Here is a 12,554-nt window from a genome sequence, read left to right on the forward strand (position 1 = left end):
CTATCCTTGTAATATAAATATCACATACCTTTTTTTACACACAGCAAGTTTTAAATAAACGTCACCAAAGATCATTTTCACACAACCACAGATTTTACCCGATATTTGGCTAGATTCATTTGTGCCAGGTAGCTTCTATTTTATTATTATTGGCTAGTAAATGATCTCTGTGGTTGTGTGGGAAAAGTTTCCACTCTCTCATGACCCACACACCTGTCAAGCGATTCAAAGACTACGTGAACCTAAAGTAACTCATCTAGTGCACACCCACACTGCTGTCTTCCACCACGTTGCTTGGTAGCGTGCAGGGCTTGGCTCTCGCCACGGAGGAAGTGACAACGGTGTCCTGACCCGTGGAAATCCTGGGTGCCAGTTGCAGGTCCCGTACGGCGCCGTGCACACCGTTTACCCGCACCCTTCTGTCCGCTACAGCGCTGGCGTATGAGGGTCTGTCTGAGGTCTGGTGCTGGTACCCTACCTGTGGGAGGTGTCATTGATGAAGGTTAGATATCCAGGTAATAAATAGGCAAGGTAAGGACCGGTTCACACTTACATACTTGAGTATATTCACATCTGTGTGAGTTTTGTATTGGTATCATTTTGGCTAGATAATCAGGCTGCACAACAGTGGTCAACAGAAAAAAAAAGTTTTCTCCATAAACTTTACCTAAGCCAAAAGATGTCAATACATAACCTGCAGTTACTTATTACAAGCTACTGGATAGAAGTTGGAAATAGACTGTTCAAACAGCATCCCGTGCCTCAATATGATATACAGTAAAAGACACCAAACTACACAAGACGTTAAGTGAATAGTCGTGGGCATTATATGTGTATATTTCTATGTATATATTTCTATTTTTCGTTTCCAGAAACAGCCTGGCCAGGTCCTGGTTTAGAAATGTGATGATAGCCCCTCACTGTGCCCATCTTACTATAAATATATGACTTTTGACAATTTTACCGATCCTTACCGAACTTAAGGCTAATTTTCGTACCTTTTAATGGCCATAACTCACTAACGGTACGCACGATTTAGTTAAAATAAAACCATTCGGTTTCTTTCATCAAGACCAATGACATCAAGTTCAAAACGATATAAAGGGTTTGAATTTTTTGTGTTATATACATTTCTATTTTTAGTTTCCACAAACAGCCTGACTGTACCCACCTCACTGTACGCCAGGTGCTCGGCCAGGCGGCGATCCCGTTCTTCCTGGTCCAGTCTCTCCCGCTCCTGGGCCAGGCGCTGCTTGCGCTCGGCCTCGCGTCGGAGCTGGTACTCGATCTCCGACAGTTCCTCCGCCTTCTGCGCCTCCAGGGCCACACGGTAGTCGTTCGCTTCCTGAAAAGTCAGACAGAAATTCACTTTCTTTGTATTGCATAGACAGTACTAGTACTAGGGGTGGGCAGTTTTCCATGTTGACCAGCCTCCAGGGCCACACCGTAGTCGTTCGCTTCCTGCAATGTCCGGCAGAAATTCAGTTTCGGCAATGAAGATTAGACATCCAGATAAGATATGCCAAAAAGCAGATACTCAAGCAACAGTGTCACTGACAAAAACAACAGATCTTGTTTGAAATGTCTGACTGTTTCCAAAATCATATCCAGTGACTCGAGTAACTGTTTTTTGTTGAGAAATCCAGTTTGTTTGTATTGCATACCCAGTAATAGGGGTGGGCATTTTTTCTGGTTGGACCAGTCTGAAAATGGACCTGAAAAAAATCAGTTGACCGGATCTTGGACCGATTAGTAATTAACAGATAATATCAGCAGGCGTTAACATGTTTTGGTGCTTACCGGTTTAAGAAAATAACAAGAGCGAAGTAGAGTAGGGTTCATATTCATGTCTACGAAGTTTCTATGGTCAAATTTTGCGTTTAAGCTGCATATCTGGGCAGATTTATTTGATCTATTCACCCTGGGATGATTCCTACTAAGTGTGGGTCCTGGTTATATTTCCTGGCACATTTTCAAATCTCTCAAAAACAATTTCTTTCCAAAACACTCCAGTGGATAGAAATAGATCAGTAAAGAACAAGAAAAGGAAAAAAATGGCATAAGTTGAACTGACCAGGTCGTCTTGAACAGCATGTCTGTTCCTGTCGGTAGAATCGGAGCCCGGCTTGGACCGGTGACCGTTCTCAAACTCCTGAAGCTGGCGAGCGATCTCGAAGTCGCTGGCGGTGTCGTCCTGACTTCTGGGCAGGGTCTTCCACTGGGAGAGATAGGACAACAAATATCCATGAAAACATGTAGTTTCATCAGGTTGGTATGTCACTGAATTTAGAGACTTTTTTTACACAACCACTGCTTTATTCTCACCGACAATTCGGTGACTGTCTGTCACCTCCTTCAGGGCAATTCTGACTGGTTCACATTGTACTGCAGGACAGGTGTTGCTGCTCACAGTTCAGATGCGGTCACAAAACATATTTACATATGTACAGACAGCCTTTGTGACCACATTTGAACATTACATTAAATCTGTGTTTGAAATTTGCACTGTCTATGTCCAAATCTCCATTCCTCTCTAAGTGGGGAAGTGTACATGGCAGAGAACTAAGAACAAAGGACAACTATACACAGTTCAGATGCAGAACGTCAACAAATATTCAGACTTCGTGACTAAAGATACTGTAAATGCAGAAATGTTTGAGGTTTTTCGCGGTGGCTACATTTTCCATGATACATGTAGCTTTTCTATTACAGTCTATGGTGCTACTGCGAAGTTAAAACCGCCACAAAAACTCAATTTTCCCGCTAACGCTAAATTGAATCCCCGTGAATTTAAATGCATTTACAGTACTTTATACTTCCTTCAATAGGAAAAATTAAGAGACCAACAACACTGGCCAGGTGATAGTAGAGCTGGTCACTAGTAGAAGATTGGCTAACAACGAACAAATTTTCAGCAAAGCATTCAAGTGACTACTGTGGATTTGTTCATGACGTATAATTTGCAAAAAAAATTAATGCTGTAAGTTAGTAAATGTTGTAGTATGGATAACATCAGCAATTTCTGGGATACTGAGACTTTGGTAAGTAAATTAGTGACAACAATTCAGACTAATATGTTATCCACCTGTTTGTCTTCTCAGTACCAAACTTTCAGGGTCTCTGAAAATCTAACTTGTTCTAGGAACTAAATGTTTAAGGTAGCAGCAGGTGCATGTAAAAAAAGTCTGTGATTTATTTGTTATCAGTAATGGTAAGTTAACATTATGGTCGTTACCGTGAAAACCCTGAATATAAAGGGACATTGAAAAAATCAGGAATTACAGTATATGTTATCCACCTGTTTGTCTTTCATTCCCACCCTCTGCAGCTCTCTCTCCTTCTCGCGAATGCCAAGTTCGATCCGCTGGAGCTCGTACGCCAGCCGCTGGTCGTCGTTCAGCTGTTTGTCGGACACGCTGCTCTTCAGCCAGGCCAGCGCGTCCTGCTCACGTTTCAGCAGCATGGCGTTCTTAGCCTCCTGTAACAGGCACAAGATTTAAGTTAGGGATGTGTCCATGTCTCTTTTGGACCTGCTGTTCTAAAAACAATAAGAAACTGGATGCCCTAAAGATGCCCATACCCTGGGGAGCACATCCTCTGACAAGCATAAAGTTCTGATTGACCAGGAATGCTACTAGTCTTCAACTGTCTTAAGAAAGGTTGCACCATCCACATTTCAGGTTGCCCCATTTCCAAGTTACTACTTATCCATTATCTTTTCTTCCAGTTACAAGTATGTTTTATCTCATCAAGTAATGAACACAAAAGCTTATGCACATAGTGGGGGAAAAGCAGTGTTCCAACTGCAAAATTTCAGGTTGCGCACTGTACTATCTGGGTTTAAAATTAAGTTGCACCAAGCAAAATGTGGTTAAGTTTGCAACTGAGTATTTCAAGCATTTGAAAAATCAGGAACAGAGGATGGGCTAACAACTCCTCCCTATAAAAATCTGTTACTGAAACAGCATGGAAACTTGTTGCCCTATGTGCCACTAGGTACTACAAGTCTAACAACAACAATGACAACAACAACAACACAAAACCCCTGACCTGGATCTGCTGTTGCTGCTGGTGGGAGTTGATCTGGTTGTTGATCTGTCGGAGCTCCAGCTTCAGCTGCTCTCGCTCTACCGTGGACGTGCCCGAGGCACGCGACGTCACCACCGGAGCGCTTGGGAGATTATTTATTCTGCAGGGTAAAGAATTATGCCTCATTCTCCGATGAAAACCAATTCTGCATTTGCTTAAGTTGCTTACATAGGTATAGTTACATGACATGCGCCAGCTCAGGATAGTTTTTCCACTGATGGAAAAGTTGCCACACACACAAACACCCGTAAGTAAACAATAAAAACTACGTAACCATACATACACAATAATCCAACAAAGTCACGAATTTGTGTCATCCTCATGTATGCAGCTATGATATAAGAAAATATGTTTTACAATCTGCTGTCTTGAAATGTTATTCAGGGCTCGAAGATCATTTTTGGGATTAGGTGCACTGGTGCACCCAGGTTAAAAAAATGGGTGCACCAAAAAATTTTTGGGTGCACCACTTAAATTTACGTAATGATATAATAATAAAACTTAGTTACAAGCCATCAAATTCTTAAACAAGTACCATAACAGACATTTTTATTATCTTTCTAACACTCAGATGTCAAGAATATGATGTATACTAGTATTTTGATATTTTTACATATATAAACATAAGAAAATATTTGGGTGTACCCTGTGCACCCACAGAAAATAATTGGGTGCACAGCTCCAATTTTGGGTGCACCTGGGTGGACAGACCCCAGTATTTCGAGCCCTGTTATTCAAACAGTAGCAATCTGTGTGCCAAACATGATTATATAGCTCTGTTCAAATAACTCGTCTTAAAGCAAATTAGTACATACGAATTGTGTCTGCTACATGTATGTCCTGCCCAGGGCTGTCTCCAGCTTTAAATTTTTTTTCCGTCCCACTCATTGTTTGAGAGCCCATGTTGTTGATTTTCTTGGTTAAATATGTCTGTTTAAGCTTATGAAAGTACATTTCCAACAGCTTTGTTTGGAATAGATGGGGTAAAATTATTTTCTGTTCCAATTCAACAAGCAAATTTCTGTCCCAGGACGGAAGGACGGATGGGTCCTGAAGACAGCCCTGGTCCCTTCCCCGATTCAGACTGAGCTGGGACACCTTCACCCAACAAGCACCAGTTCTCTGAGTTTCCCTTTCTTCAAACCAGGTAAGGATGGTGACCAGGCAAGCTTGCAATCATCTTGAAAACTCCAATTCAATACATCTGTACTCCACTTAAGCATTGTACAACATGGTCAGGTAAAAAACATAAAAGTCAAAATAAAAGCTAGCATTGCGTTGCTGGCTGTTAGTAGCAACAACACTGAGGTCAGCTGCCTACAAATGTGGCAACGAGATTTGACAACATTCACTTCACGTCAGAGCAATCAAGCAAAATAATGTTAATGCCAGCCAATCAAAGCAACTTAAAACTAAGCCACAGAATAGCGCTTAACCAGTTTCTCTATCCGTGTGTTCAGCATTTGATTTAATGCATCTGAGAAAAAACAAAACACAATAGGGAATTTTTCAATTAGGCTATGTCAATCAACTACGAAGGGATTCTTACTACCAGTAAGAAAGCGTTTGACGTTTTGTCAACGTTCAAAACCTGTCCATTTCTGCAGAGGACCTGGGACAGCCTTGGCAAGGGTTTTACCTGGACTACCATCCCTTCCTGGGGCCATGCAAGAGGGAGGAGGGAGAAGTGAACTAACCTAGTGTTTTGGGACGGATCCTCTCTGAAACATACACAAGGCCGAGACAGGTCAACAGGTTGATTGATTCACACACAGCAAGTGTCAAATCAAAAGGCAAACCAGGACTGGTGACGAAACAAACCGGCAAAGACACGAGGAAGGAAAGCTCGACTTCGCAAGACTGGCCTTACCTGTCGGTGATGTTCCACACGCCGCGGTACATGCTAACCGCCGGCTTCTTGGCGTATCTGCTATCCTGATCCTCCGGGTCGGTGGGGCTGTGGACTCGCTCGTGCGTGGACTGGATCAGGTTCTCCGTGGACTTGACGGACACAGTGCTGGTGTTCCCCGCGATGGCGTTGGATTGGTATGGTCCGGTGTTCCGTATCATGGCCCTAATTCAAATACACATTTTGTTGTATATTAAATAAGTACACAGTTGATTTATTTCATTTTACTTGACGTATGTCCATCACTGATTTTCAGTTCACCCTATGTTTGCTTTTTTTTTAGTTCAAAGTTTGTTTGTTTGTGCCTTTATTTATACTCGAAAATACTTCATTCGGCCATCTGGGCCGCTTTTTGTGGAGGTTGAGCTTGAAGAAGTATCAGGGGTCAAATAATAATGTTAATACAAAAATTCTATCGATAATACAGAGAATAGAGGCATGCTAAATAAATAATAATAATGAAAACAAATAATATTCATTAGCTCGTTAATTCCACACTCGTTCGTCTATCGCTTCGGTGTTGCTAGTTTTTTGAAAGTTGAGGTTGCAGCTCTAGCGTCCGGTACGAGTTATGATTTGTTGTATATTTCTGTTGTTATATTTCTATATATTTTAATATGGACTCAAGGAAGACTAGTGATTTATTACTAGCAAAGTTGGACAAGTCCACTAGCCCTATTGTCCAGGGCAAGAGAAAGTGCTGATCGGGCAAGTGCATGACCTACCCCACTTGCCGATTGAGCAAGTAACATTTTTCCATTGAGTGAGATTTTGACATACTTGTTTCTATTAACAGTCATGACATCAAGCAATGGTCAACAGAGAAACATAGAGGCAATGATGATAATTCCATTGCTGAAAGTGAAAATGCATATGGAAGTGACATTTGAATTTGGGGCAAGTGAAAAATTGGTTTGGGTAAGTAAATTTTTTATGTATTTGCCCAATTGAGTGAATTTTAGAAAACTTGTCCAACCCTGACTAATAGAGATCTCAATAAACCAAACCCACCTGGCTGTGCGTGAGATGGGGCCGTACTTGGACACCATGGGGGTGCTGGAGAGGGGGATGAGTCCACTCTACTATATACTCCAATCCAAACCAAACCAAACCAAACCAACCTGGCAGTGCGGGAGATGGGGCCGTACTTGGACACCATGGGGGTGCTGGAGTAGGGGATGAGTCCACTCTACTATATACTCCAATCCAAACCAAACCAAACCAAACCAACCTGGCAGTGCGGGAGATGGGGCCGTACTTGGACACCATGGGGGTGCTGGAGAAGGGGATGAGTCCACTCTACTATATACTCCAATCCAAACCAAACCAACCTGGCAGTGCGGGAGATGGGGCCGTACTTGGACACCATGGGGGTGCTGGAGAAGGGGATGAGTCCACTCTACTATATACTCCAATACAAACCAAACCAAACCAAACCAACCTGGCTGTGCGTGAGATGGGGCCGTACTTGGACACCATGGGGGTGCTGGAGAAGGGGATGAGGTCGTCCTCCAGCTCCTTGGCGCGCTCGAGCGTGCGGCGCTGCACCTCCTGACGGATGAGGTACCCCGGCTGGTCCTGCCCACGCAGGTAGTTCAGGTCCTCCCGTACCAGGACCTAAACATTTCAAAATAAATAGATAGCTAAATAAATATCTGCCATTAAGCCATTAAGTACCCAATTTTTGTTTGAGTACCTCCTCGAACACAGATCCCCCGTTTTGCGTCCCTTCTGAAAGGCGAATTCTTGGTCAGGCTACAGCATCTTCGTGAATTCTCGGTCGGGCTACAGCACCCACTCTTCCTTGGTGGTCCCCATCCAAGTACTTGCCAGACTGCACGTTGCCTAACTTCCGAGATTGAGGGGATTGGGTGTAGTAAGAAGTAATATGAAGTATATAAAATAGTAATCACATGATATAATGATATACATGAGTTAAAATGATATATAATCTGACATTTACATGCTGCTGTTAAGTGTTAACAGCTGGTCCTACCCACCCAGGTAGTTCAGGTCCTCCCATACCAGGACCTAAACATTTTTAAAATCAAGTTTAAAATCAACTGCACAACGATTGGAAGTCAGGTACAATGTATGGCAAATAACGTATATGACTAACAACTATTAACTATCTACACTAGTGTACTAATAAAAACATTGAATACAGAATATGGTGGCACAATGCATTTTACATTGCTATGACATGATTTCTCTTCTGTACAGCATTATATATGTTCACCTAGGTGGACAGATATGGATTCAAGACACGATAGAAGGATATTGAATATTTCTCTACTTGTTTTAGGTAATGTTGTTCTGTTGTTACATATGATCAATAACCTCTGACTTCCTTGATTCATTATAAAATTTTTTTTTTTTTCGCCTTGCCCGTCCCATTTTTTTCTGAAAAAATCCGAGGAGCAACAAATAAATTTGGTGTGGTCTAAACAAACAAAAAATAAGGACCTGTGCCAGCGCCTCGTCCGAGAGGCGGCGGATCTCCGTCACGAGCGAGCTCTCTGTCGGGTAGTTCCTGCTGAAAGACGACTGCGAGCTGGACACCACGGTCGTCGAGGAGGAGGAGGGAGTGGCCGTGTGCGGCATGACGTCCTTCGTCTGGATCAGGGTCCCGCTCGACCACGGGCTGTACTCCTTCGCCTGCTCTGTGCTGTCCGACTGCACCTGTCAAGAATTGCCAATAACAAAGAGTAAGAACATGAGACACGAACTCTCCTTTGTTCCTAGAGCAATCAAATACTGTAAATGCATTTAAGTTTGCGGGGATTTAATTTCGCGGTAGCGGGAAAAGGACTTTTCGTGGTGGTTTTAAGTTAGCGGTAGCACCATGCATTGTAGTCTCTTACTGCCATAAAAAAATATTCGTGGTGATTTTGAATTTGCGGTAAAGCAGCTCTGTCACGCTGACGATATCTGTGGCTATAGTATTCTGTTGTCACTAGTATTGCGCATGTGCAGAAAAATACATGCAGTTAATTTTTTTCTTGTAAATTCTATGTGCATTATTGCTTACCGACATAAGTTATATCCATTTTGTCTCTCCGTCATTGCTATATTTAAATCAGTGTTTAGCCTTTAAACAAAATGTGATTATGCATGTTTGTAAATTTCGTAATAACTTTTACTTAGGATTTTATGGAATGTAATCTATTGGCACATTTCATGTGGCATTTACAATGTTATTATTGTTGGTCACTGCATGCGGAAAAGAAGTCAAACCCATCAAATAGCTTAAGTAGAAATAGATTTAGATCAGTCATTATTTCCTTTTGATTTATCTATGAGTATCAATTTCCTTCTTTGTCAAGCATGATTATGTATACCACTACTGCTTTACTTTGTATGCAATTAGCCCTCGGGCATGAATTTGCAATATAAAGATTATCATTATTACCTCGCCATCCTTTTCCGTCTCGTCAGCGTAGTCTGGCTTCCGCGGGAAAAAGGGAGTGGCTTTGGAGTTGAGGGTGGAGGGGGGCGTGTGTGCAGGGGAGCTGTAAGGGGAGGGGGAGGGGGAGCGCGCCACGGGCATGCAGTGTGCAGGGTGGTTCAGCTGGGCCAGGAGTTCGTCCCTTCTACGCTGTAGGTCCTTCAGACTTTGGCTTTGTAGGCTCTGTGGTGCAAACAGGGAAACAGAGTCAATTCTGCAACAAATTAGCATTTTGTATGTTGTGATAAATAAAGCCTCTCACTCAAAGCATGTAGCAGTTAATTATAATAGGTCCTCCAGGCTTTTGTTTTGTAGGTTCTGTGGGGGCAAAACAGGGAAACAGAGTCAATCCTCCAACAAGTTAACATTTTGTATGATGTGATAAATAAAGCCTCTCAAAGCCTCTCTCTTAAAACATGTAGCAGTTAGTTATAGTAGGTCCTTCAGACTTTGGCTTTGTAGGCTCTGTGGGGCAGACAGGGAAAAACAGAGTTAATCCTCCAACAAGTTAGCATTTTGTATAATGTGCATGTAGCAGTTAGTTATAGTAGGTCCTCCAGGCTTTTGTTTTGTAGGTTCTGCGGGGTTAACAGGGAAAACAGAGTCAATCTTGCAACAATCCCCTGCTCTTTAACTCAAAAGTTAATCTATGTTGGTAGAAGTAATTTTTAAGTTGGCAGAACTGTTGTTTTTTTCCAATTTTTTTTAGTTCGCTCTCGTTCCAGAAGTTAGCATTTCGTATGGTGTAGCAGTTAGTTAAAGTTTAAGTCCTTTCTGCTCCAAATGGTGCATCGGGCAGTGCCCATCTCAGGAGCAGGAGCAGGAGCAGGAGCCTAGTCTACTGGTAGTGTTGTGTATTCTTTTCTAACTGCTGAGTGCTTAGGCCTAGGAAAAAAAATGTTGTGTTTCCTGTTTCAGTCGTGAAAAAATTAGGGTCGGTAGGTAGGGATTATCTTTTTTTTCTTGTATTTTTTTTAGGCTGGCCAAAATTCTAGTGATACATATTTACAATACAGTTGAACAAAGTAAACTGAAATGTATGATGACACTTGTCTTTCAATGTCAAACTTTAATTTTGTGCATGATAGATACATTTATCCTTCATTAGATAGAACAAGCAGTGTTTTACTTTAATAGGAAGCAGGCTAAACAAAAATTCTAACTGGAAGCTATACTTAGTGACTCCACTGCCCACCCAAAAAAAAAGTCTAGGGTCGGCAGGTTTTTTTAGGGTAGGTAGGGAAACAGGAAACACAACATTTTTTTTCCTAGGCCCTACCAGAGAAAACACCGTGACAGTACTGTTTTTAAAGCCTTTCATATGACTTAGCCGGGGATGGAACTCATAACATACAAAGGCGAACAATCTACTTACTTGGCCATTGCTTGACTTGATATATATGTAGCAATAGCCTGGATAAATCAAGATTGTAACAGCTGTCCTACATTTTTTTCTTGTTGAAAAAATCTAAAACTGATGAAATTTTAATCTTACCATTGGCTGTGACATGCTCCCCTGGTAAGGCCCTTGGTACTGGTGCACCATGCCGTCGTAGTCAGCATATCCGCTTCTGGTGGAGACTCTGACAGGCATGTCGTCCCGAAGGGAGTACCGCGGCCAGGCCCCCCTATCCATGGGCGGGGCGTACTGCTGTGGCGGGTACTGGTTGGCTGGCGGCGGCGGCGGGTAGATACCGTTTCCGTAGCTGTCCTGTACGTACGGTCGATGGGGGAACGGCGGCGGCGGCGCGGGGTCCTGGGGACGATACGACGCTGGCGGGGGATACTGCGCTGGATACGGAGGGGTCATGGGAGGTGGCGGTGGTTGTTGCGGCATGTACTGCGGGTGTTGTGGAGGGTAGTAACCGCCTGAAATAGACAAAGGGAGAAAACGAGAGCGCAGTTAGTACCTCTGTTGTTCACTTTCACGGCAATCCATTTGCTTTCTTTGGATGTGAGAGCACCCGATCCAAAGAGGATTCTTGGTCTCATTTCACTTCAAACACTTTCCTATGGAAAGAAGTGTCACATGTCACGTCACAACCATACTTACCAAAAATATATATACGGCTAGTAAATAAACTACCCTCTCATCACTCAACTTTCACACAGCTGGAAAAGGAAGATATTTTTAAGTAGTACCATACCACAAAACACGGCGGTGTTACGCAAGGATTAAGTGTAACAAAAACATGGTACCTACCTGATTACCTAATAAAGCTTACGTCTCACATGCTGTACATGGTCTCATCATCACCATCTGGTGCTACACCTTAAAATTGATTGGTACAAGAAGAAGTGGTACGGTATGGTACGAGTAGGTAAGCAGCGCACGGTAACTTACTGACAACCCTTGGATAACCTGCCTCCACGGGCACCATCTGCACTTGCACTGTTTCCACCATGTAAGTCGGACCTTCTGCAAAACAACCCCATAGTCAACATGCTGGAACCACGACACATACACAGCGGGTACGTCCCCTTTCCTGTCCTGAGTGCCTCACTTCTCTATACATACAATCAGGGCTCTAGCCAGCGTCCGTTTTTCCGTCAATTGACGGAAATTTGCTGCGTGTGACAGAAAAATTTTTAAACCAATCCTTGACGGACAAAATTCCTTGGTGGAAGGTACAGGCGGCTTGGGGACGCCGTCCACGGCCGTAAAAGCCACACACTGTTTGTTTTGCTATTGTGTCGGTGCCCTTTCGCATACGATAATCTCATTAAAACCCGTTTTTCAAGGTCTCAGTTCAGTCTCCCTAACTCATGGAATAGTGTTTACGCGACAATGGGAATTGGCTGACGGAAAAAAATTTCGAGCTGGCTAGAGCCCTGCATACAATAATGTACTACGCTGTTTTTCCTGACAACTTGGTTCATTGGTTGATCTCATCCAAGTAGCTGTCTTACATGTGTATCTGCAGGGCTTTGGGACCAAATCTAGCTTATACATACAAATGTACTTTACTGTCTGTGCTGACAACTTGGTTCATCGGTTCCAAGTAGCTCTCTTATCTGTAGCATTTCAGGGCCAAACAAGTCTTGTAGAAGGGCATTTTGACAGTCACAAAACTGGTCTATATACACCGTACAACATTTAAGACTATA

General features: G+C 42.9%; 1 protein-coding gene across 1 annotated transcript in view; it reads right to left on the bottom strand.

Moving 5' to 3' along the window:
• Positions 1 to 256: 256 nt before the first annotated feature.
• LOC118421848 (roquin-1-like) overlaps positions 257 to 12,554 on the bottom strand; it is a 29,271-nt gene continuing 16,973 nt past the window's right edge. The window contains exons 10-21 of the mRNA XM_035829350.1: positions 11,791 to 11,865; positions 10,942 to 11,315; positions 9,411 to 9,629; positions 8,465 to 8,680; positions 7,440 to 7,615; positions 5,960 to 6,163; positions 5,787 to 5,810; positions 4,051 to 4,189; positions 3,299 to 3,478; positions 2,075 to 2,218; positions 1,163 to 1,345; positions 257 to 478 (exon numbers count right to left, since the gene is read on the bottom strand). Coding sequence (XP_035685243.1) covers positions 257 to 478; positions 1,163 to 1,345; positions 2,075 to 2,218; positions 3,299 to 3,478; positions 4,051 to 4,189; positions 5,787 to 5,810; positions 5,960 to 6,163; positions 7,440 to 7,615; positions 8,465 to 8,680; positions 9,411 to 9,629; positions 10,942 to 11,315; positions 11,791 to 11,865 — 2,156 coding nt within the window. The remainder of the gene's footprint in view (positions 479 to 1,162; positions 1,346 to 2,074; positions 2,219 to 3,298; positions 3,479 to 4,050; positions 4,190 to 5,786; positions 5,811 to 5,959; positions 6,164 to 7,439; positions 7,616 to 8,464; positions 8,681 to 9,410; positions 9,630 to 10,941; positions 11,316 to 11,790; positions 11,866 to 12,554) is intronic.

Source organism: Branchiostoma floridae, chromosome 8 (assembly GCF_000003815.2).
Source record: "Branchiostoma floridae strain S238N-H82 chromosome 8, Bfl_VNyyK, whole genome shotgun sequence".
Lineage (NCBI taxonomy): Eukaryota > Metazoa > Chordata > Leptocardii > Amphioxiformes > Branchiostomatidae > Branchiostoma > Branchiostoma floridae.